The sequence below is a fragment of the Nesoenas mayeri genome, assembly GCF_963082525.1.
Source record: "Nesoenas mayeri genome assembly, chromosome: 16".
In the NCBI taxonomy this organism is placed as follows: domain Eukaryota; kingdom Metazoa; phylum Chordata; class Aves; order Columbiformes; family Columbidae; genus Nesoenas; species Nesoenas mayeri.
This window is the reverse complement of record NC_137562.1, coordinates 9,732,263-9,757,370: the sequence shown is the minus strand read 5'-3', so window position 1 is coordinate 9,757,370 and position 25,108 is coordinate 9,732,263. Positions and strand designations below refer to the sequence as shown.

General features: G+C 47.6%; 2 protein-coding genes across 2 annotated transcripts; one reads left to right on the top strand and one right to left on the bottom strand.

The window, feature by feature from the left end:
• Positions 1 to 437: 437 nt before the first annotated feature.
• Positions 438 to 11,036, top strand: OPRL1 (opioid related nociceptin receptor 1; the record flags this gene model as incomplete). Its single annotated transcript, XM_080354913.1, has 3 exons — positions 438 to 664; positions 9,933 to 10,288; positions 10,513 to 11,036. The coding sequence occupies 3 exons, from the start codon at positions 438 to 440 to the stop codon at positions 11,034 to 11,036; spliced, it is 1,107 nt and encodes a 368-aa protein (XP_080211039.1).
• Positions 11,037 to 23,010: 11,974 nt separating this feature from the next.
• NPBWR2 (neuropeptides B and W receptor 2) lies at positions 23,011 to 24,009 on the bottom strand (the record flags this gene model as incomplete). The annotated part of the gene is made up of 1 exon (XM_080354757.1): positions 23,011 to 24,009. The coding sequence occupies one exon, from the start codon at positions 24,007 to 24,009 to the stop codon at positions 23,011 to 23,013; it is 999 nt and encodes a 332-aa protein (XP_080210883.1).
• Between the last annotated feature and the right edge of the window lie 1,099 nt (positions 24,010 to 25,108).

Genomic DNA, 25,108 nt, shown 5'->3' with positions numbered 1-25,108 from the left:
AGGCCGGGGGGGGTGTGCCTGAGCGGCAGGTTGAGCCCCCAGCCCCAGCGGGAGGCTGCGGTGGTTCTCGAAGGGGCACAGCAGGGAGGTTTGGGGACACAAAGCCGCATATGGGGACTCACGGAGCTGGAGGAGGCAGGTGGGAGCATCCAAGGCTGGAGAGAGCTGGCGTTGTGCAGACCGCACGTCCCCTGCGCCGGAGGTGTGGAGAAATGCGGGAGCTTCCTGAGCACTCAGGATGCACCAAGCTCTTGGGGTTGCATCCCTTTAAAATGCTTTTGGGGAGGTTTGAGGGGAGCTGTGTGCTCCCTGGCAATAAATCACTCTTCTCCCCCCGCTTTCTCATGCACATGCTTTGCTATGGTCCCGTGCTACCCGTGGATCTTAAAACTGTCTCTTTGGTGCTCCAGGTCCTTGGCACAGGCTGGTGTTTCAGGATGGACCCGCTCTTCCCTGCCCATATTTTGGAAGATCCTGACCTGAGAAAGCTACTGAATGACTCCTCCATGCTGAACCTGAGCTTTCTCCCCAGTAACTGGTTCAATAACGGCACCGGGGACAGTTTCCTGCCGCTGAGCATCAAGATCACCATCGTGGTTGTCTACTCCATTGTGTGCATTGTGGGGCTGGTGGGCAACTGCTCCGTCATGTATGTCATCGTCAGGTAGGACATGCAGGAGCAAGATGGGGGCTCCGGGGAGGGCTGTGAGCCAGACAGACCTTCCCCCGAAATCCCTGCTGCTGGTGAAGCAGGCAGGTGCTTTCCTGGTGACTGCGATGTGCTCTAGAGATAACGATGTGGCATTTGTTTTACTGTTTTGGCTTTATTTGTTTTTCTCCCTTCCCAGGCTGTGATGAAGGTTCCCATCAGCTTTCAGCTGCCCTCTGGTGCCTCCTAAAGTTTAACCCAGAGAATGGAACAGAGTGATCAGATCTGCTAAAAAAATGGCTTTTTAAAAAATTTTTTGCAAACTGCCGGGCAGGGAGCTGGATGTCCCTGGGGAGGGACAGCGAAGTGCCAGGAGCATCTCCTGCTGCCAGGGTGTGCTGGACCTTTACCAGGACCTGTCCCTCCCATGCCCTGTCTGGCTCCTCAGCTGTGGCTGCAGGTGCTGCTCCGTCTGGGAGCTGGCACTTCCCAAACCTCCATATAGTTGCAAGGGAAAGGGTCTGCTGGGAGGCTCAGTCTTATTTTACAGAGGAAAAAAAATCACAGGTGTAGCTCTGCCAACCCTTTGGAAACTATAGGCAAAAATGTGACAGGATGCTGCAGAGTCAAAGGCAACTTCTCTGGCTGTTCATGTTGAAGTTGGGAGAGCAGCAGGACCTTTGCAGAGGGACAGGGCACGAAGTGTGTTCTATCCGGCCTCCCTGCACTTTGATGGCATTTTAAGTGTCCCTGTCTGATTCTGCTGTGGTTTGAACCACCCTCTTTCCTGGAATCAGAAACTCTGTTCCCTCCTGTAAGCACAAAATAAGTTCATGTAACCATTGGGGCTGTGATTCTGTGTGAAATGCCAGCAACTCACTTCTGATCTCTGTACCCTGTGTGTTAAGGAGTGAGCTTCCATTTTATTCATGTCTTGGAGCAGAATCCTAGTGCAGGTGGGTGCTGCCAACACAGAAAAGACAGGATCATAGAATAGTTTGGGTGGGAAGGGACCTTCCTGGCTCATCCAGTGCCACCCCTGCCGTGAGCAGGGACATCTTCACCAGCTCAGGTTGCTCAGAGCCCCGTCCAGCCTGGCCTGGGATGTCTCCAGGGATGGTTCATCCACCACCTCTCTGGGGAACCTGGGCCAGGCTCTCACCACCCTCAGCGGAAAATTTGAATATGTCTTTTCCTCCAACAGAGGATGAAAATATTTAGCAGGTATTCAGACACTGATGAGATTCAGTCTCACTCCTGCCAGGAGCCCTGCTGCTTCCAAAGCATCTTTCCCTTGAATACAGACAACTTGGCTGGGGGAGAGGCTGCAAAATGAAGTCTTTGGTATCGCAGGCTGGTGAACGGTGGCTAATTCTCTGCTGCAAGGGCAAAGCAACATGACTGTTCATCAGGCAGTCTGTCCATGCTCTTTCTGCCAAGGAGTTTGTGGCAGGGAGAAGGGATCATGTTGGCCCTGGGGAGTCTGGAGATGCAGAGAGGAGGTTTGCAGGGCAGCAGTGCCATGTTTGGAGAGCTCGTGTTTCTGTTCAGTGTGGTAGCAAACATCAGAGTAAGCTCGGTGTTTGTGTGTGTAAGCGTGGTGAGGACTGAGAAGTCCCTGTCCCGTGGTGATGCAGCTCCCTGGGGGTGACCAGTGTGCAGGGGATCTGCTGTCCCATGGGTGAACCTCAGATGTGTGTCAGGAGGAGAAGCCTTGGCAGAAGTCTTCTCCCTGTTTGCAAAGGTCTCGTGGGATGTGGACAGCAGGACCCAGCCTGGGGCATCACCAATGATATGAATGTCCCAAAGCAGCATTCTGGTCGGGTGGCCATGTGCCATGTCTGTGTTGGACCAGGCTTTCAAAATGTGGCTTCTGTTCTGCTTCTTTTTGGCTTTGGTACCTTCTGGCTGGATGAGACCCAAGAAAAGAAAGTGGGATTTAGCACTGGAATTGCCCTCAAAGTTAGGTTTGGTTTTTTTTCCATGTCTTCTGCATTTTGCTTGTTCTAAGCAATTGAAAACAGGAGACAGGTGTCACCCCCAGGCCTTCTCCATGTGTTTCTCCTTTATTCAGTCAATCCCTACATATATGGAGAGCTAAAAGAAGCTTTAATTACTTGGGAATTCCTTTTTTTTTTTTTTTTTTTTTAGATTCACCTCTGTTTTTCCAAAAAACCTTTTCTGTGAGCTTGGAGGGGCCCCTTGAATAATGTGGGCTGAGGAAGTTATAACTGAAGTAGAGCAGTGTGAAGAAGCTGCTGCTTCCCCTGGTCCTCCCCATCAGTGTCTCCTGGGAGCTCAGGGCTGAGCTGAGACTAACACTGAGTTATACCCAGGGAAATGACCCTCCTTGGGTCCGTAATTGCAACTTTTGGTTATTTCTGCCCAGGATTTTCTTCTCCTTGGCCTGTCTGTTGAGATCATGAACAAGTATGGTGATAAACTGGACTCAATATTTCAAATTCTTGACCCTGGCCATGTATGTGGGCTCAAGGAGAGCTGCCAAATTAGTGGCCATGCAAGGAGGATGGTAATAACGTCCTAAGCACAGGCTTTTCTCCTCAGCCTGGAGCTTTGGTGCTTCTGGGCATCATGCCTTAAACAGCATCTTTTTCAGCAGGTTGAAAGTTGGTTGCTGGTAAGTCAATGTGAGGTTTTGGGATTCATAATGATACATCTCTTCTATTAATGGAAAAAAGACTGGTAAACCCTCTGTGCTGCACCCCTGCCATCTGTAGGTATGATGCACTCTCCAAAAGCTGGTTTTTTTTCCTCTTTTCATGCTTATATTTCACTAGGGATAACCAGTCTTCAACATGTTACATGACCTGTAAGAAAATGGTGTATTATCTTCCATAAAAAGAATGGTACAGTGATGTAGTCAGTAATTGTTTCCTGTTTTTGAGGGAGTTGGGAAATACAAAGACTCTAATATTGCCACTTTAGGAAATTGGAGGCATCAGCAAGGCTTGTTGTTTGTTCCTCTTGAATGAGTTTTTTGCATCACCAAGGGAAAAGTTTAAAATTTCCTGGTATTTTGCACAAAAAAAATACAGATTCAAAGCCTCCTCTGGGTTTTCCCCTCTGTTGGAGAACCCAGCCTACACCTCTATTACATTTGGAGCGATTTAACAGTTGGAATGATTAATTTATAGAGATGGTCATCATGTGACTATCAATCCACTCCTAATGCTGAGCAGCACTAATTGGATAAGATGGAGAAAGGCTCTTGTCAGGAACACAGTTTCCTGGATGGTGAAGGGTCTGTTGTGGGAACCTGCCTGGCCTGGGCTTTGTTCTGCTCGTTGTGGGGTTCCTCCAGCAGAGATAAAGCCTCTCCTCCTGCTGCTGTTTGCTCTCCGCTGCATATATTTCCTGTACTGTGCTTTAATTAATGTGAAACAAGGAGCTGAACGGCGCAAGGCAGAGAGGGTTTGGGGGGAGAATGGGGGAAGCGAAGCTGCTGAGGTCCCTCTGATCTATTGGCTGTATGCCTGAGAGCTTCCACAGAATAGTTTGGGTTAGAAGGGACCTTCAAAGGTCATCTCCTCCCACCCCATTGCCATGAGCAGGGAAAGAACTTGCACTAGTGGCTCCTGTTGTTACCCAGACTTCGTAAGCCAATTGCTTTTAGTATCTGATTGAATCAGTGACATATTATCTTTGGGCACAACGCTGGTGGTTTTCTTGACATGATGCTAAGAAGAAAATTGAATGAACTGTAAATTAGTTTGGAAATTATTTTTTTAGGAAGAAAAGCAAAGAGGAAGGGGGTGTATTGTTCTTGCAGTGGCCCTGAGGGTGGGTGACCCATGGGGCTGGAGGTGATGCTGACCCATGGGGCTGGTGGTGATGGTGACCCAAGTGTTGCTGCACAGGTCGTGACAGAGACCCCCAAGCTTCCACCAAAGAGACCAGGGACAATGTGCAGCTTCTGGCCCAGGAAGTCCTTTCTTGTCCGCTTCTCCATCATGCTGCTGCGATGCTCAGCAGGGCTGGTTTGGAGGATTTTTCCTTCCTCAGCGTCAGCTCTGCTCACCTGGTTTGCACACAGCAGCGATGATGCCTCATTTCTGGGGCCCTTCTCTTTGCAGCTCTCTGTTGGGAGCCAGCAAAGTGCTGAGGATGCTCAGCTCTCCCTGGTGAAGAACACTGTTTCAGAGCATTTTAGGCAGATTAGGGCTGTCAGGCCACTACACTTTTGCTCCCTGCTTCCAGCTGAAGCACTAGGATGAGGATGTGATGGGGACGTGCCTGGGGATGGCTGTGCCAGCTGTTATTCTGCTTGAAAACAGCACCGATCCCTGAGAACAGGGTGAGGGCAGCTGGCTGTGCTGAGACAGGGAAAATGAAGTTAATTATGACATTGCGGAGATGCTGATTGCTTAATAGAAAGCTTTCTAAGGGAAGAGCCTCGACCAGCTGTGTGTCTCAGAGCTGAAATCGAGTGAGTGTTTAAGGCAGTGGGGACCCAGCAGACATTGGTGGGGCCATCTGAGACTTCAGCTCTCTCCAAATTAGCCTCTTTTAGTTTTTCCTGGAAAAAAATAGAATGCAGTTGTTGCAATTCGTAGAGAAAGGAAACCCGCGCCAAGGGCTCTGTGCTGCGTGGAGTGACTGGAGCTGAGGGAGGATGGTGAGGTGAGCAGCAGGGGGACCTGCTGCAAGGGACAGGTCTGCAGCTCCCCACTTTCCAAGCCCTCTATGAGCCATATGGCTCATAGCAGCCCTGTGTGTCCCCTGCTAAAACAGCTCCTGCGACTCTGATATGTGCTGGAGGGCTCTTGGTTTCCCTTGCCTTCAGTGGGAAGGGATTACTCTTGTGCAGCAGTAATTCTTTGTTTAGTGTGAGGTGTTCCCAGTGCTTTTCAGGGACTGGGTGATTCCCAGCGACATTTAGGAGACGAGCAGTTCAGCAGAGGCAGATGTGGCAGGTGAACAGGGATGAGAACACCTTACTGCAGGAGGGATGCTGACAAATGCCCCCCTTAAACCAAAGCATCGTTCCTGGTGGCCAATTGCCTGCTCAGGGGTGCGTGAGCATCACTGTGAGTCACAGAGGCTTTTGCAGCAGCAGCCACCCAGCTCTGCCCTCGGCACGGCAGCAATTGGGGCCACACAATGTCCCCGTCCATACAGGTCCCCATGGAGTGCGTGAATGAGGGAGGGCAGTGCTCTTTTTTTCATTGCAGTCACCTAAACACAGTGTCCAGGCTTAAAGGGCAAGAAAATCCTCTTTCCCAAAGCATCAGTGCTCACCCTGGCTGGCAGCAGAGTCATTAACCCCTGCTAGTCCATCACCATCCTGCCAGGTAATTAATGGCTTTTTATATCTTGGCATTGGTGGCTGCTTGTGCTGTAGTGCCTGGCTTCATAGTCCAAAGTTATTTAACTTTTTCCTTTTTTTTTTTTTTTTTTTTTGGTGGCCATTAAAAATAAACTGTCTTGAATTGGGTAATTTCAGGATGATGTGGACTCTGAAAAGGTGATCAGAGCAGCAGGGACATGGAGAGCACGGTGTGGGTGTATGGCTGGGAAGACAGATTATGGTGGTACGTGCCACATCAAATATCAGCTTCATACAACCGATGGCATGAGAGCAGGTTGGGAGCAGAGATGTCAGTGAACTGGTGCTTATTTCCACCATCAGAGGCTGGGAACAGCTCTGCAAAAATCCTCCCTGAGCCTTTTCTGCTTAGTTTTGCTTCCCTGTGCTTGTCTGGGGAGGGTGGCCAAAGCTGCCGCTGCTGCCAGGGCGTGGGGTGGGGACGGAGGGAGCTGCTTGAGGTGAACAGCACTGTCTGCATCCCAATTAGCTGGAGCTACGACAACCAAAATCAAGAGGCAGAGGGCTCGTGGAGGTGATGCCGCAGCTCCCCAAGGCTGAAGGCTTCGCTCTCGTCGCTCTGCAGCCGTGTGGTGGGTTTCTAGCAGCTGGCTGGTCCTTCACCCTGGCCTGTCCGTGGGTGCGAAGGAGGGAGTGATGCTCAAACAGGTTTGCAGCTCAGCCAGGGACAGAATCCATCCTGGTGAAAAACGGGACCTCAAAGCCCCATATGTGGAAGAGCCTTTTTCTACCCATCTCCTCTCCCAAACCGTGGGTCCCCTCACTAAAGCCCAGCTTTGTTCCAGGTAACGCTGCATGAGCTCTTCTTCAGCAAAAAGGAGGGGGAAGCTGAGTGCTGAGCTGATATCCAGGTGTTGTTTTTTTTTCTTGTAGGCTTCAGCAGGCAGGAGAGCAGGACAAGCAGAGCAAAAGCGATTACTTTGGTGACAAAGGTGGAGCTGGCTGGAGAGCTGAGAACTGCCCGGTGGGAGATGATCCATTAGGAAATTGCCTCCGTGACCCAGTGCAAGAAAGTGGCTCAGTGGGGAGTTAATGTCCTCAGTGGAGTGCATCAAAGCTGTGCTGTGGGGGGGACCTGAGGTGCCTCCTGGAGCCTGAGGATTTAATTTGTATATATTTTTTTTTGTGTAGATTAAGAAAGAGAACACTTTCAGTTCCCAGAGGAAAAGGAAAAAAGAGGTTAATCCTACCGAGAAGTGATTAATTGATTTTTTTGTTTGTACTGAACATTCTGGAGATGTTTGGGAACATTAGTTGTTTGGGATAATGGCTGTTGGCTCTCAGAGTGCAGAGAAAGCAGAGCTAGAAGTAATTAATTAGGTGCAAATTAATTTTCCCCACCTTTTCAAGAGCACAAAATCAGCCTTAAAATCCACTTGAAGGAGGTAAGCGATGGAACAGCTGCCCCAGTATGTCCCTGCATCGAGGGATGGTGGCTGTGCTGTCACCTCGGGGAGAAGGTAAGTGACGAAAGGGGCAGCAGAGAAGGATCTGTGCATTGGGGAGAGCAGTTTTTGCAGGACCAGGCTGAGCAATTGCACTTGGACTCTGAATTCTTGCTGAGAATTGTCCTGGAGTGGGGCCATGGGGTCTCCTGGGGTGGAGAGGACAAAGCTGAAGGTTTGTAACCTGCACATCCCAAGCTCAGGGTTCATTGAGATGCCCCAAACTTTTCCCTGTGTTGGGGACAGGGCTGTGTCTAAGGTGACATTGTCCCCTGTGGATGCTGGATGGGTGGTAGAGGTGGGTGAATAGCTGCTTGTTTCTCCCACTCGTCAATAAAAGAAAACCGAAGTGACCTCTCATTTTCCTGTTTCACAGTGAAGTTGCTCATCACTTGTTCAAAACCACAAGTGTTATTCCCTCAAGTTGCAACACCAGTAAAAGCAGCGAAGGTTAGAGGTGTGTTGTGATGAATTGCCTGCAAGTCCAGTCCTCCAGGAATAACAGACTGAAATAAACTTGACCTTTGGGAAGCTTGAGCAAGCCCAGCCAGGTCTGTGGTGTGCAGAGGGAGACTAGAGCTTCCAGGAGAGCTTTGCTAGCACAGGCTTAGGTGACTGAATAATGTCCTGAGCTGCCAATACTTATTTTTGTGTGGGCTGGTAAAGAGCAGTGATTTAACTTAATTTAATTATGCCCGTGCTAACCTAGAGGGGAAAGTGTCTGAATCCATTCACAGACCTATCTCATGCTCCCTGGATTCATCACCTCCTTTATTCCAAGTGCAAGAATTCAAACAAATAAAGCAAAACTCACAGACCCGAGATGCTGCTCTGGGGTTTGTTTCTGTGTAATTCTGATTAGAAAATCCCAAAGTGTTAAAGCCCTGACAGTTGCCTAGTTGGATTTGCAAAGCATTTTGCTTGTTTATTCCTTCAAAGTAGGTATTTTTCCTCTTCTGGTTTGGGTTATATGAGTTTATCTGGGCTGGCTTTCTGAGAACCCACCGCCTTTGTTGGCTGCTGGGATTTCTGGGCCAGGAGGAGCCTGGTCCAGATTTGTGTGAGGACCTCAAGCATTTCCATCAGTGCTCCAAAAGCTTACCTTGGCTTTCAAGGTCCAACGTAGGATTGTTTTTCTTGCGTTCTGAAGCCACAGTTGGGTAGATAGCACTTCCAAGCATCTGACTTGTAATACAAGCACAGCTCAGAGCTCTAAGAGAAGTAAAAAAAAGACTTTATATTCTGGATTGTGGATTTTCTGGCTGTTATTCTTGCAAATCTGGCCAGGTCACCATGTGTCTCAGCAGAGTTCAGAGTGTGGCAGTGATAATGTTCCTCTGAGCATTTAAATAATCTATCAAGAGATGGGACTTGGATCGTCAGGGAGGATACAGTGCTGAGGACTGCAGTTGTGGGTTTGCTGTTCTGAATCGGTTTGACAAAAAGGGCTTTTTAGGTCAGATCAGACCCTGTAATATTCCAACACATGTCAAACTGCAAATAGTGCGGCAGTTTAAGGGTTTAAGTGTTACCATCAAATGAACTTGCTCTCTGTTAATAACACACATCACTGTCTGCCGTTTCTGGCAACATTTCTGCAAAAGCCATTAGTGTAGTAAATGGTAGATGAGCTGTAGTTTTGAAATGATACCTATTTGAGCTCTTATTTTGCCCGTGAGAGGAACATCCTGGAGCTGAAACATTAGATTCGCAGAATCGCAGTTGAGTTTCCCTTTCTGCAGACTCTGCATGTGTCCTTGGGTGTGTGATCATATCTTTCTTTGCATCATTTCCCATCCGTAAAAAGGTGATAAGCAAGGTGAATCTTCTTTTGGGGCAGTTGGTTCCTGTGATAAAAGTAACATGGAAATTAAAAAAACCCTTTTAAAGTAGAGTTTATTCATGACTTTATCCCCAAACTACCTCTTTCTTTAGAAAGATTCATTGCGATATTTTGATTTCTGATACAAACTTCATTCATCACTAGTTTTCCGCCGGCCATTTGCTCTTTCTGATTCGGTAGCTCACATTAGCCACAGTCTTTGGCTACGAGCCCATACAAAATGGCTAATCAACTTCCCCCTGGACCATATGATGCCTTTCAGATTAGCTTACTGAGTAAAGCTCTCACCACTACTTATAATAAAGAAGCTAGATCTGATGACATCCTAGATTAGCCTCGCTAAAGTGACTTTTCAAAAAGCACAGTCCGAGTTGCCAGCCTCAGGCTGTCACAGTCCTCACTTGCAGTCTTTGGGAATAAGCTTCTGCCCATGAAAGTGATTGTGAAGGCACCGTTTGTGCTGTTGTAGGGGCTGAGCTGTGTGTTGATAAGCAAGTGGGGGGTAGAAAGCAAAGGGTGGGGTTCAGGCTCTTGTTACATAAGGAAAATACAGCATTTTCTTCCTAAAGTGACAGAAATCGTAGACTTCAATGTCTTACCCATCACGGTCCGGTGGAGCTCTAACCGTTGCTCGTTCTGACATTTCAGATTCACCAAGATGAAGACAGCAACCAACATCTACATCTTTAACCTCGCTCTGGCTGACACCTTGTGTCTGATGACCTTACCCTTCCAGGGTACAGACACGTTCCTGGGCTTCTGGCCCTTTGGCAATGTCCTCTGCAAGATTGCCATCTCCATAGACTACTACAACATGTTCACAAGCACCTTCACCCTGACGATGATGAGCGTGGACCGCTACATCGCTATCTGCCACCCCATCAAAGCGCTGGACATCCGCACTCCCCACAAGGCCAAAGTGGTGAATGTCTGCATCTGGGCACTGGCCTCCGTCTTCGGCATCCCAGCGATGGTCATGGGGTCTGCAGAGAATGAAAACAACGGTCAGTAAAAAGGCATCCATAGGGTGAGAGTGTTGGTGGCCAGGAGAAGGAGTACTAGTTTTGTCGGTGTGATGAGCTCTCTATTGTAAAGCCACCTTAGCTCTTTGCATCTCTGCACCACTTTTTCCCCCCAGTATTAAACATGCCTAAACTAAACTAAATGTTTTTTCTTCTTGATATGGGTTTGCTGATCTTCCCTTCCTTTTTGTTTTTTTGACTCACAGAAATCGATTGTCTAATTAAACTCCCTTCACCTGTGGATTACTGGGATCCAGTGTTTGGCATCTGTGTCTTTCTCTTCTCCTTTATGATCCCCGTGTTGATCATCACCATTTGCTACAGTCTCATGATCAGAAGACTGAAGAATGTCCGTGTCCTCTCAGGCTCCAAGGAGAAGGATCGCAACCTGAGGCGCATCACCCGAATGGTCCTGGTGGTTGTTGCCGTCTTCATCATTTGCTGGACTCCCATCCAGATTTTCGTGCTGGTCCAGTGTTTGGGCGCCAAGGCAGAGAGCGAGCTGGAGCTGGCCATCTCCTGCTTCTGCACCGCGCTGGGCTATGCCAACAGCAGCCTGAACCCGGTGCTCTACGCCTTCTTAGACGAGAACTTCAAGGCATGCTTCAAGAAGTTCTGCTTCCCCACTGCCTTCAGGACCGAGCTCCAGATGTCCAACAGAATGTGCAGCATCGCCAAGGATGTGGCTTATGCCTGCAAGAACTCAGAGGGGACTAACAATCCGGCATGACTAGGCATGGAAATTCCCATGGTGGCTGTCGCCCAGCAGAGTCCAACCACCCCCACGTCAGAGCTAACTCAGATAACGGCTCTTTAGCAGGACCTCAAAACTCAGAGCCGAGAAACCAAGGAAACAATTTTGGGGGTTGGGAAAAGCGGATACTGCGAGAGCATGCAGGAAAAGTGAGCCTGTTTGATGCTTTTTACTTTCAGTGCACCTTGCGCTGAGGAACGTTTGAAATCAGCCCTTTGATTCCTGCGGAACCCTGGTGGTTTGCAACAGTGTTGAGAATTCAGGAATTAAGGGTTTGAAACAGGCATTGCTCCTGCAACTTACACTTTTGCTGCTGGGAGACAGACAAAATGCAGACTGTTCCATTTCTTTTTTTCCTCTGAGTTGTTGAAGATACCAACAGCTCATGTGTCTCACCAGGCGCTTGTGTGCAGGTTTTGTTCCTGCGGCATCGCTCTGAAATTAGACTCTGCTGAAGCCAAAGTGGGCAGCAGCCGTCAGACAAAAAAAAACCAAACCCAAGATCATCTCCGGGATGAGTCATCAGGAAGGGAAGGATGCGGGAGGAGGAGGGAGCTGCTCGAAAGGGAAATTCAACCTGCCCCGTGATGGGAGCTTGGGGACAACGGCAGCTCCTGGGGACGGGACCTGCAGTAAAACCCCTGAGAGGGGAACAGGGGATGAGAAGGGACTGTCAAAACTGAGGAATGTCCCTCAGAAGAGGAGGAAGATGGATGAAAGGAACACAAATCCTTGTTTACATGCTGCTATTGCTTTTTGTTTGCTTGGTTTTTAAGCCTGTTTTTCCATTGTAATAATGGACAGAATGCGTCTGTATATACACATTTCTATAGTGCTATAGGAACAACTATAACATAGGATTTCATCTTGCCAAGCACGCCTTGGGGATCTTCCTTGGTGAGAGGAGGAAGGAACGAAGTGGCCTATATATACATGTATTTATGTATAGAGGAAAACATTTCAGACAAGTCAGAACAGCAGCTCCTCCAGGAGACATGGACATTTCTGGTGGGAGGGGCAGTCTAAACCAGTCTCACCTGTTCCACATGAGATAAGTGATGCAGAAACCATATAAAAGATAGTTTATTGTTATTATTATTTTTTAAATGAAATGAGATCCATGATGCTTAGAACACTTGGGGAAATGCTGCTGAGGTCTGACCCCTCCTGTCAATCACAGATGGATTTTTCCTCTCCCAGTAGGCCAGACCTCTGTGGAAAATGAAATACCCCATCGTTTCATTTGATAATGAAAGCGTTCCCAAAGATTTTAGCCACTGAGTGCCCTCCGTGCTGGCGGGGACAGCAGACTTGTGTTCTCCCTGTGGCACAAAACCCTGGGGAAATCTGGGCAGCAGTGGCCAGTGGTGCTGATGGGGAAGCAAAGCAACAACCTCCGTTTGGAGACGGGAGGTCAACTCCAACGCGAGAACCGGCAGCTTTGTCCGGACTGTACAGATTTCATGTGAATATATTTCTTGTGCTCTGGTCTATGAGATTCTGTATTTTTAATGTATCAATTTGCCAATATTTTAATGCTGTCATGTTATTTATATATGCTGTATAAAAGAATCAAATGTTATATTTCTATGTAGAGTGTTTCCCTTATGGTTGGGCTTAAAATATAGATGCAATACCAGTGTCCCATGTATAGGACCCAGATCCCTTGTAAACTGGTCAAGCTGGGAGGATTTTCATGCTGATTAGCATTTGATTGGGAATCCAGAGGGATACCATAGCAAACTTTGCAATTAGCACTTCCTCTGAATAATGCAGGGGGAGGAGGAAATCTGGGCACTTTAAGCACTTTGTGATGGATGTTTATCCCCAAGCACTCACTAGGAAATCTCTTACAACCCCCAAGCACACTTGGGAGAACTCCCTGAGAACTGCATTGCCAGCAAGCTGCATCCATGCCCTGGAAAAAAATGAGTTTGGTGGGCTCTTGTGTTCATGGATTAAATAGTAGCCTTGGTCAGTGAGCAGCCTTGAGTTTCCCAGCCCATCACCTGCTGTATGGTTGTGCATGGAGCTGGGAGTCACTGGCCGGGCTCTTCTTACAGTGCCATTAGGGAGCAGGGAAGTTTTCATTAGTGTTTGGCTAAGGAACAGCCACCCTACCTTTGTAGTTCTTGGGTGGGTTTTTAAATAGATTTATGTCCTCTGAAAAAAGAAAATATACCAGTGTTTGGCATTTTTTTAAATATGGATTTTGTTATAATGACAATGCTGCGATGATCTTACATGATGAAGTACTCAATAAATGTGCATTTACTAAGCTTTTGGGTAATTCTGTGGCCCTTGCAGTGAATGTGTTCCGGCATTCTGTTCAATGCTCAGTGGAGTTTGTTATGAGAAGAGCAACAAAAACCTGAGAGCAAAAGCTTTATTGTACTGTGCCTATGGAATTAAAGGCTTGCGATTGGCTGAAGCGCAGGCTCTTGAATTCTCTGCTGAAATGGTTGTGTTGGTTCGATTTTACAATTACTGCAGTGTACATGACAATTTCCTAGGTGGCTACTTGTGTGCTTCAATAAAGGAAAATAAAACCTTGTACTTGGAGTGATGTGGAGACTGAAAGACTTGACTGCATGGATGAGGGGGTTATTTCAACCCCGGCGCCGCCGGGATCTTCGCACGTGCATTTATTTTTCCAGCCAAAAGGGCTGCCGAGCACGTGCGATAACACCAAAGCATCCCATCCCTTTTTATAGAGGTCAGTAGGAGCTTTTGTGTGTGGGCAAAATTTTCTGCACTCAATCTGGAAACAGAAGATGTGAAAATGATAGAAAATAGGTGGTTGGAGCTGCCTGTATGCTGCAAACCACCCCAGATGCTCTGGGTCCCGGTGCGGGCAGCTGCCTGATGTTAGAGGGCAAGATGCGTGACTAAAACCAGCTCTTCCCAGTGACTCCCCACACACTTCCCAGGAGTTACAGGGTTAGACATAATCATGGAGAATGATGAATTACAGAACTGCTCTGTAAATAAATCCAAAGCTATGTTTTGTAGCCAGGAAAGAGGAGTTAGCCAGTGAGATGTGCAATAAGGAAACTGCCTTTTCTTTGCACAGAGATCAATGTACCTACCCAGGCAGGTAAGTATCAGGAGAGGTTTTTTATTAGCAGTGATGATTTTCTTAAAAGCAAAAAAAAAAAAAAAATTGATGGGAAACAATTGAAATCTTATTTGTTTTCTACTTTAGTTAATGATAAGTACCCAGGGATGAGTTCTTAAAGCAAAACTATAAACCAAAGTGCTTTATTCAGTATTATGTGATTTATTAATGTACTAAGTGTTCTCCCTGCTGCTGCTGGCTGGAAATAACTGCTGGGAAGGCCGAGGAATGGATGAGGGGGGACTGAGCTCTCCCCCAGGAGGTCCTGGGCACAGCTCTGGGTCTGAAGGATGCTCCGCTCTCCTGGTGCCACTTCTCCCTCCTCTCCCCCACCCAGGTTCTTCAGCCAGCAACTTGCTCCCCAACATGAATCGCAATTTCTAAAAGTAGAAATAAGGTGCAGAATTTACACCTTCACTGAAGTTTGGGTGTTTTCATACCATGGGAAGAATTATTCTTTACTGAGCTGCAGGTCAAACGGGTTAGCTGGTTTAGGTGAATATTCAGCAGAAATCAGCTGTAAATGTATTTTTTTTTAACCCCAGAGAAAGATTTCTTAACTCCTTAAAGAGCTGTGACTGGGCTCTGATCTCTCTCTGAGCACTTTGGGCCATCATTGCTGGGTAGGACCATGTGCGCCCAGAGGGGGATGCCTCTGCCCTGCAATGCTTTGTAGGGAAGGTGGGTGCTCTCCATAGCTGCATCTTTGTTTAAATGAAAAGGATCTCCAGAAGCAGCTGGCGCTGGAGCAGCCTTAGCTGTCTGCTCAGAAAAGGGATTCAGACTGCCAGAAAAAACTCTGGTTTGATTTCCCACTCATCTTCCTGGGCTTCCCTTCAGCTATTTTTGTGGATATTTATGCATAAGCAATTTTCTCCTTCCTTCAACAGGCAGAATCTCCTTCGGACGGACCCTGAGCTGTAGCCCTCATTGTGCATTCATGGCTTCATGTCATGTTTCCATGTGAATCTGTGGCAGTGAAGCTTCATGGCTGTGACTTTGCAGAATCAGCTGGTAATTGTCATCTGCACCTCCCAAGCCCTGCCTGGGCCTGTCTGAAGGACCAGCTCTTATTCCCTGTTCTTCTCCTATGCTGAGGAGAACCACGAAGCTGAGATGGAAGGGATGGAGGGTTGCAGGAGGGAAAACTATCTCAGCTTTGTGGTGCAAAATGGCTTGTGAGGCGGTGATGCTGGAAGAAGGGAGAGAAAATGGGAGGTGGACCTGAGGCTTCATCATCAGCCCATAACCCAAGAGCTGCATGAGGGACAGAGATGGACTATAAGAAACTAGAGAATATGCTGTGTTATGCGAATAGGTGCTTGGCACAGGGTTTTTTAGGGATGGGGATGTAATGTTACAGGATCTGTAGCCCCTCCGTGCCATGGCTGAGCTGATGCACGTCTATTTTGGCTGCCTGCACCTGCCCTCTTGCTCATTCAGATTGGGGCTACCTTTGCTCAAGATAGGCTAACAGATTTGTTGAGGCCATCATTCACTTTGAAAGAAAAAATCTCAGGATTTTTTCAAGCAAAGGGACTGCTGTTGGAGTGGATGCACTTTAGGTCAGAGCCTCACAGCTCACAAACTCCCCTTGGTCCTTTTTTCAGTACCCTGAAACGTGAATAAATTGCATGACAGAATTAAATAATCAATAAAGAGAGCAACACCGTTATGTATCTTGGCAACGATGATGCTAATCAACGATGTAAACCGTCTTTTCTCTCTCTCTCCCTTAATGCAGTGAAATCCCAGATGTCTGCAGCAGTGATGCTAGGGACACAGAGCCCTGTCCCCCACCTCCTGCCTCTCCTGCTACACCAGGTTGCTGCTTCAGCAACCCAAAATCTCGCTAAACACTCTTTGGGGTAGAAAGTGCACGGTAATATCCAACACCAGCTGGGACCACCTTCACCCTCCTGGAGAACAACTCTCAGGTTCGAATTCTTGGGAATTTGGTCCTCCCGTGGTCAAGCTGCTGGAAGGGCCTTCAGGAGCAAACCCATCACTCTGTGCTGGCATGTGGCATCGCTCAGGATCTTCCTGAGTAATCAGCAGGTTGGATCATTTGTGGGTTCGTATAGCATGGTGTTACACATGTCCTCGCCTCTTCCTCCTGCTTTCCTCTCAAATCTTTGTACCTTTTGCAATTTGTAGGTGCTGTGTGGTAAATGCTACCTGCAGAGCCCGTGCAAGCAGATATTACTAGAAGGTCTTGGTACCTTTGCAGCCAGCCCATTCTTGCAGCAAAAAGGTGTTTTCCCCCTGTATATGTTACTGCTGTGAAGGGATGTAGCCTGCAGTGGTCAGGGAGAGCATGCACTGCATCTGCAGCCAAGCAGGATGGGCTGGAGCCAAGGGCCGAGGGGCACCAGCCCTGCCCAACAGCAGATTTTCAGTGAAGTGAAATGAAGGATGAATCTGTGAGAAACCAAGCAGGAAACTTGATTTTTTCCAAGGAAACCATGGACAGAATTAGCATCTTCCCCCAGTGTGGTTTTGATTGCATCAGATCACCTTTCTCCTGGCCACAGAGACCAGTCAAAGTTGGAACTGGCTCTGTCTGTCCTATAAACATTTATTTCTCTGTGTGTTTTCAGTCTGCCATATGCAGTGAGTGCTCCAAGAGGCTCATGCCATTCTGGCTCATTCAGTGACGGGGAATAAAAACAAAAGCTATGTAGTTAATATGAAATCAAGATTAGTGGCTTTTCAGCTTGAGTTCCTCTGTGTGAAACGAATCTTGTGTTGTGATTTGGCTATTTAATGTTTGTTCAATGTTAGGCATTAATAGCAACTTCTCCACATGCACAGGTCATTTGGTCACATATTTTGGACTTGCCCTCAACTCAGCCTTGCACTGTTCTTGCTTTGCTTAACCACAGAGGAAATTCCCGGAGATAATCACTTGCCTCCAGGAATTAAGCATAAAAGAGCAGAAAAGGAGCCCAGGCTCTGGTGCTGGTGTGTATCCTGGCTCCCTGCATTCCTGCGGCGGCTCAGGGGTGGGTCTGGAAACTCGACCAGGGCTCTTCTCCCCACAGTTTGCTTTGGCATCTGCACTGAGGTTTAGCTTGAATGTGCTTGCTTGGAAAAACCACCTCTTGTTTTCTGATGAGTGTGTGTTAGCGATGCCGCTGAGCCCTTCAGGATGGTGTACGATGAGCTGCTGGCTCTGACCTGCCCCATCCATGGTGAAATGGTGACTATCAGCCTCATCTCCCCAGCTTAGGATCAGCTTAGGAGGACAAAGCTCGGCCGAGAGCAGCCCATGGCACAGAGGAGCCTGCTGTCTCCATCACACAGCTAAGAGAAGTGTAATTACAGCCACAGCGTTTCCATCAATACCAAGCAGCAGCAGGCTGTGTCTCGGGGGAGGTTTTTCATTGCGTTGAAATCTGACTTTATTAATTACCAGCCTCTGATCTCATTTGAGGGTTAAGTTTATGAAACCAAATCCTTATTTCGCTGTTGTCCTTATCCGGCTGCCTTATTGAGTTTCATGCAGTGGATGTTCTGGGCCTCGGAGGTGTCTTGTTCTTCAGGCACGAGCTGTGCAGGAGAAACAGCGGCACAAGGGGAGATGGAGATGTACACATGTCTTGGAGAAAGACATAGAAAGAAGTGACATCTCAGAAAAACTGAAAATGGGGAAAGGGGCCTGTTGCGGGAGGTCTTCTCCCCAGACTACACTTTATTTTCCATTTGCTGGGAATTCCCCCTTCCCACTGGTGGCAGTGATGGGACACTATGGTGGGGTCCTTTAGCCACCATCGACGCAGCCCAGGCTGCCCATCTCCTCCTGGGAAAAGCTTTCCAGCCTCACTCTGTTTTCCCAATGAGCACTGGACTTGGCTGTAAGCACTTCTGGGAGTGCCTGGTTTTTATCTAGACATCAAACATGATTTCTTTTTTAAAGGGCAAACAGCCACTAAACAGCCCTTGAAGCTTGGGGCTAGTGTCTAATTCAACTCAAACAGCTTTGTTAGATAATTGTGATACTTTTCTGAGAGAAAATAGAGCAATTGAGGCTTGTGATTAAAAGCTATTCAGACCGCTTTGATTTTTCCCTCCGCATTTTTGCATCTTTGCTTACCAAAAACAAATGCCAATGAGAAACTCTTGGCAATATTTACTGTCACTATTCTGTCTGCCCTGAGCATGGGACAGGAACATGCCAGCGCTGTGTCCCCATATCCCACAAAGGGACCCCAGCCTGGTGAGCCCCTTCTCTTCAACAGTAGGTGGGAATGTCTCTTCAGCAGTGGGAACATCACTGTCACATTAGCACATGACACCTAGGGGCTCCCAGCATCCCACAAGTGACACAGCGAGTACTATGGATGAGTAAGGCTGTACAGAAAAGGGACAATTTCTCTCTCTTGGATTACTTTTAACAGTATCCTCTAGAGATGCTTCTGCTTCATGTCTTCTGTATTCCAAGTTTTTACTCATTCATTTTTTATATATATATATATATTTTTTTCCCCATCTAAAGATGCTTCTGAGAGCCGGGCCTTCATCCCTCAGTGGTGTATTGTTTCTTTTCTCACCCAAAATCGTGACCAGCAGCAGGAGACAGTGCAAGACTGCACAGGTACCAGAGGATTACAGCTTCACAGGGGAACAAGCTGCAGCACAGCTCGGACGAGGATGATCGAAACAATCATTATTGCTGCAGCACAAAGACTTAAAAAGCAATAGCAATTTCCGATCCCCGCCTCTTATCTCCAACGCCTGTGTTTAAAGCCTGCAGTGGGAATATGAGCCCTAATTCCTGTTTCTGGGTTGGAAAATGGCTTCTTCTCCCTCTCGCAGGGATGAAGCTGAGTCCTCTAAGGATGTCTGTTTCTGTGGGTGCAGCCGGAGCGGGGAAGGTGATGTCCTTCCCAGAGAGGAGGAGGAGGCAGGAACCCGCTGCCTTCCTCCATGCTGCTCAGTGCGCAGGAGCAAGAGGAAACCATCAACTCCTGCTGTAACCGGGGAGCTGTGAGGTTACCTGGCACCTTTGCACTCATTAAGACACCCTGGACTGGCCCAGAAGGAAATTTCCTGGGTTCCAGGGCTGAGTTTTCCCTGCTTGATGCAGAGCTGGCTGGAAAGGGGGTTGGGATGGAAGGGAGATGTGAGGGTCACTAACTCAGCCTCCCATGATCCTGCAGACCCTGGAAGGGATGCTTGTTTTAGAGAGGGATTTATTCATCGAATTGTTAAGGGGATTTGTCTGCTCTCCTCCAATCAAGATGGGGTTAATGTGGGCTGGTGTGATTCCCAGCAGCCTGAGGAAATTCAAATGAATGAGTAGGTTTTCCCTGGGTGAATTCGTGCAATGAGCGGGCAAGTGTCTCCTCCAAGGTGGTTTCTGCTCTTTCAAAAACAGCTGTAGCACCCTGGCCTGGGCTGGTGTGCTCAGAGAGGGTCTGCCCGGGCATGGACAGCCTGAATTTGCAGCCTTTCCCTGCAGAAGCGTGGTACCAGCTCTCATGTTAGGTTGAGCAGCTTTGCGGGAGATGCAGCGATGCTGAGCTGAAAGCAGACAGTGCCGCTTAGTGCCGCTGGCCTGAAACACAGGGACCCGCTGGATGCTCTGCCACCGGCACACCGGCCAGCTCACGGCACCCATGGGAGCCAGAGCCCCTCCTAGGGAGACCTTGGCTAGAGAAGGACCCTTCTCCCTTTGTAATCTTGCACCCCATGAGAGCAGAGAGGAGCTGACACTCCTGTGTTAAGCATTTTACATAAAGAAAAGCACAGAGGTGGGGAGGATGCTGTGTTAAGAGGAGATGCTGAGAGATAGGATGCTCATCCTCGGGAGGGGGCGAAGCTGAGTGATGTGTGGAAGTGCCTGGTGGAGGGTGCAGAGAAGAGGGAGCCAGACTCTTCTCAGTGGGGTCCAGTTGCAGGACAGGAGGCACAGAGTGAAGTATGGGAAATTCCATTTAAACATAGGGGAAAAAAAATATTGTGAGAGTGGTGAAGTACTGGAACAGGTTACCCGAAGATGTTTTGGCATCTCCATCCTCAGAGACATTCAAACCCAAGTGGACATGTCCTGGGCAGACATGACCCTGCTTGAACAGCAGGTTGGACTGGGCATTCCCAGAGGTGTCTCCAACCTCAGCCACTGTGATCCTGTGACAATCATGACATTTAATTCAAAGGGAAAAGCTCCAGCAACGACACTGTCAGGTCTGAAAGTGGGTGACTTATACTTGAAAGGTCCTTTCCACCTAATGAAATACATTAGGTTTTCTGCCTAATGAAATATGTTGCCTTTCCCACAGCCCTGATGCCAATGAACAGCGGCGTTGCAGTTATCTAGGGAATTTGTCTGTGAGGTGGCACCATTTGAGTCAGTATTTTTCACACAGAGAGGTTTTTCCACCTCGGGAGGCCATTGCCAGCAGGTGGCAACCGTGCCAAGGCAATGGGTGCCTTGGTCCCCACCTGCCCAGGCTGGCTCTGCTCCCTGGGCTGGGCTGGGCTGCTCCAAGGAGTCGTGCAACCCCCCTGTGCCCTCTCATCTGCTGATGCCACCAGTGTCCCATCCTGCATAGGCTGGTCAGCACACAGCACCCAACTCTCTTTCCAGAATCAGCTGCCTCTGTGGTCCCTGCTCCTCCATCTTCCAGATCTTTCCCCTCTTCTCCAAATTCTTTAAGTCATTTGGTACCTCTTGAGATCCATCAGGACCTTCTAAGTGGAGCTGATGTCTTCTCCAGGTGTCTCTGTGCTCCTGCTCTTGGGACACAAACCAGCACGTGCCAACACACGCTGTCAGGACCAGGTTTGGAAAAACCTTGTGTTTGCTGATAGTTGCAAGGTGCAGCTAATACGAAACAGAGATGAGCCATGAAACTTGGCCCTGGGAACCTTGTGGGCGGTATGTCTGGGAGGTTTAATACTGTGGGATTAAGGACCCACCGCTGCGATCTGCTCCTCGTCAGGCTGGCTGGGACAGGGGGTTCATCTCTTGATCTTTACAGGAAGTTAATGTGATGGTATATATGTATTAAAAAAAATTAAAGTTCCCAGAGAAGTTTCACCTGGAAGAATGTGTTCTCCTTCATTGTTCTTCCAAAGTTAACACCTTTAATACTGAGAAGGCAACATAAATGATCTTGTATTCACAAATCTCAGTTCTCTAAAAGGGAAACATGAAATTGCCATCATTTATTGAAGGTGGTTCATTTTAGTGTCAGAGAGCACAGATGGGACTGAATTACCCATTGAGTGGCCTCACCTGGGGCCACACCCTCACCCTTTGCTCCATTTAAGCCCAGCAACTCACATCCTTTCTTTTGGGAGGCATATGTGTTTCCAGCTCTGTCTCTTGAATGGACTTTGGACTCATGTTACAGCCTTGTCTCCTGTCTCATTTTTGGGATAGACCTTGGATGACTGCTGCATGTGCCTTGTCCCCTGGATGGGCTCTGGTATGTGCAGTATAACTCCGTCTTCTTTTGTTTTATCTGTTCTGTACTTTCCTGTGGGGGTGTGGAGAGCTAAGAGCCCAGCTTGGTGCTTGTGGATTTGGGGAAAGCTGGAGAGGAAAGTATTAACTGACACAGCCTGCCTCAAACCAGAGATTAAAGGGTGTGAGAATAAGCATTTCACCAATTTCCCCCTTTCCACAGCCCTACAAGACAGTGTAGTACTGTATTGAACTGGGCATCACCCTCCAGGACAAGGGCTGGGAGCAGTTTGGGTTTTGGGGAGGTGATAAAGGGAGGTGGTCTCTGGCATTGCTTTGGCTAAAAAAAGTCCACTTGCATTCAACAAGGTGCTTTAGTGGCCAATATAGAGCCAAAACAAGGGAGCTGCAGCTCCAGACTCTTCCTCTTAAGCCCTGGTTCTGTTGAAGTACTTTTACTGTTTATCTGTTAAAGAAGGAACTAGCAGTGCTTGCTAGAGTTTTTCTTGTGGCTTGCATAACAACTTAATTTTGTTACAAATCTACACTATTTTATTTTACAGTAAGTAAAATGCAATATATCTAGCAAAGATATGGGACAAGTAGCATAAATTTTCTCTGGTGAAAGGAGGACCAGTCTTTTTTTTTTTTTTTTTCATGAGGTTTATTTCATTAATCACTCTTAAAGAAATATTTATTTGACATTTAACAGGAACAATTAGTTAAAAATAATTTCTACCACAAATTCCCACAGGTGCCATATTATTTGTATGGTGTGTTGTTTAACACTTTCTCTGAGACCCAAATGTTGCTTCTGGTTTAAATTTAACTTGTGTTAAGAGTTCAGGAAAGAGGGAATTTGGGGTAGGGGTGGAAAACAAACATCCCTCAAAAAAAAAGCAATAACACACGTATGCACATACATGGACATGAAAGTGGTTTGTTTTCTCTTCCAAATACTCATATTGCATCCTCTGTCTGTTTTATTGATATTTCATTGAAAGTGCTCATTAGCTCTGCTCTGTGAAACAACCCTTCCAATAACAGCTATTAAATACTGAGCATTACACTAATCTGAAAGCTGCTCTCCAGCTTGTCTGTGCTGTACAGCAGATGGCAATAAAGGACCACTACACAGCAGAAGTTCACCTCTGAAAAGGAAGTTTTCTGTCCTTAATGCTTCAGAGTGTGTCATTAAAAAATAAGAACATGGAAATGCAACTTTGAGGAGCTGGAAGGTGCAGGGAGGGAAAATGCAAGAGCTGAAAGCAAGCAGGGCAGACCATGTGGATAGTAATGATAAGCAGACACATATGTTACATGTAAATGAAAGAAAGAACATTGTGCATTCAGTAGCCACCCCACCAGTCTGCAAAGCCACGTGAGGGAAGGGATCCACGAGTCCCAGCCCCCACTATTCAAGAAGTTCTGCATTCCAGCATCTTCCGGAAACTTTTCCGAAAACTGTCATCCAGGAAAGCATACAAGAAGGGATTCAAGCATGAGTTAGCATAGCTTAGGCTGGTGATGAAGTAGGATAGACCAATGACCATGGAGGTCTGGGGCAAGTCTGTGGTCAAAGCCACAATGGTGGCCAAGTGGAAGGGGGTCCAACAGAAGAGACACACAGCCAGGACTATGAAGACCATAACAGTGACTTTCTTCTTGGCTTTGTCCAAGGCTTTAGCATTAGAGTTCAAGTGCATGTTCCTCAGCTTGTAGAGCATCATGATGTAGAGGATGCAGATGGTGGATACTGGAATGGCAAAGCCAAGGATGAGAGTGTAAATCCTGCTGGCTTTGAACCAAAACCTTTCAGGCTTGGGGAAATTGAGACCACAACTTTTGATCTCCAGGTCATCTACATAGACATTGGCAAAGATGATGAAAGGGAGGACTATGATGGTGACTAGAATCCAGATGCACAAACTGACAATCCTGGCAGCTCTGTATGTACGATGTGGCATCCTCTTGGACTTGACTGTTGCCAGTACTACCAGATACCTGTCTATGCTCATCACTGTTAGGAAATAAATGCTGGAGAAGATATTGTAGTGGTCTATGGACAAGATGACCTTGCAGAGGACTTCTCCAAAGGGCCAGTAGTGGAGAAGGTGTTCAGCAATATTAATGGGCAAGACGAGTGTGAACAAGTCATCAGCTATAGCAAGGTTCAGGATGAACATGTTTGTCACAGTCTTCATCTTGGGGGCCTTGAGGATCACGTAGATGACGGCGGTGTTGCCTGTGAGCCCAACAGCGCAGATCACAGAGTAAATGACAGGGAGGACGACATAGAAATCTGCTGCCTGCTCTTGGAAGGTCAAGTTGAACCTCATGCTGTTGTCCAGATAGCAGCTGTTGCCAGCATTGCTGCAGGTGCTGTTCAGCTCATCCCAAACAGAGCTGTTTCCCATGCCTGCTGGTCACAGGCTGCCCTCAGATGTCACCGAAAGCCTTGCTAGACCAGAAGGGACAGCTTTTTTAAATTTTATTTTATTGTGAGAAGCAGCTGCTATCTCATTTAGAAGTGGGTTGTGAGGCAGCATGGACTATATAACTTACCTCTCCTGTCCCCCACCTTGGAGAATTTAGATTTTGAAGTGATCAGAAGTGAGGGGTTTGGGGGCGGAAACAACTGAAAGACACACATGAGGCTCCAGGAACAAAGCAAACAGGAGAATTATAACTCCCTATTTAAGTCAGGGAACTCTTCTCTTCGAGAGCATGCTGGTGAGCTTTGGCTTTTCTCTGCTGGGGGAATCAAGTGGCTCCAGTTCAGCGGTTGGCAGCTGGAGTCCCTGTTGGGGAGGGCAGCAGGAGCTCTGTGCCTGTTCGACTCCTCCCAGCCCTCTGAGGACTTGAGGGATGGTGGCTCTTCACTTGCACAGCGTTTGCTTTTTCACACTGGAGCAGAAGTGTTGTGGTGTTTAATTATTGCCTTTCTTTGTCTCGGAGTTCAGACTCTCTTCATTGACTGAGATTTCACAAACAACGAAGTTTCCGACGTGGCTGCTCCCCACTCCCAGGGTCCCCTAGCAAAAGAAGGAGGTGGGAAAAAAATGCGAATTCAAGGAGTACTTTCAAAACTAAGGGTTAAAGGAGCTTAGCCTGCAATTAAAGTAACTCTTTAAGCAAGGGTATGTTATGATCTTATTCAATATGAAGCCCATACCCATTGCAAACAACTGTAGCAGCACACAAAACTTGGCACAGGTGGAGAGATAAACCTGTAAATCTCAGAACTTCAGGATTATTCAGGAAAGTGGGGGGAGAAGTAACCTGAACACAAACCCACTTGAAAGTCAAAGCAAGAATTACCCCCTCTGCTCATGTCTGTAGTAGTTGCCACATCCATTGCTATCGCCTGACCCATCCTTCCAAGAATTTCTCCGCAGTAAAGTGAACAAACCACCGACCCTCTGTGGAGATCAAAGCTCTGGCAACTGTTCCCCCGGCTCTGCAAAGAGAAGTGATTTGCTTGCATTTTGTTATCTCACAGCAATAAAGCTGAGA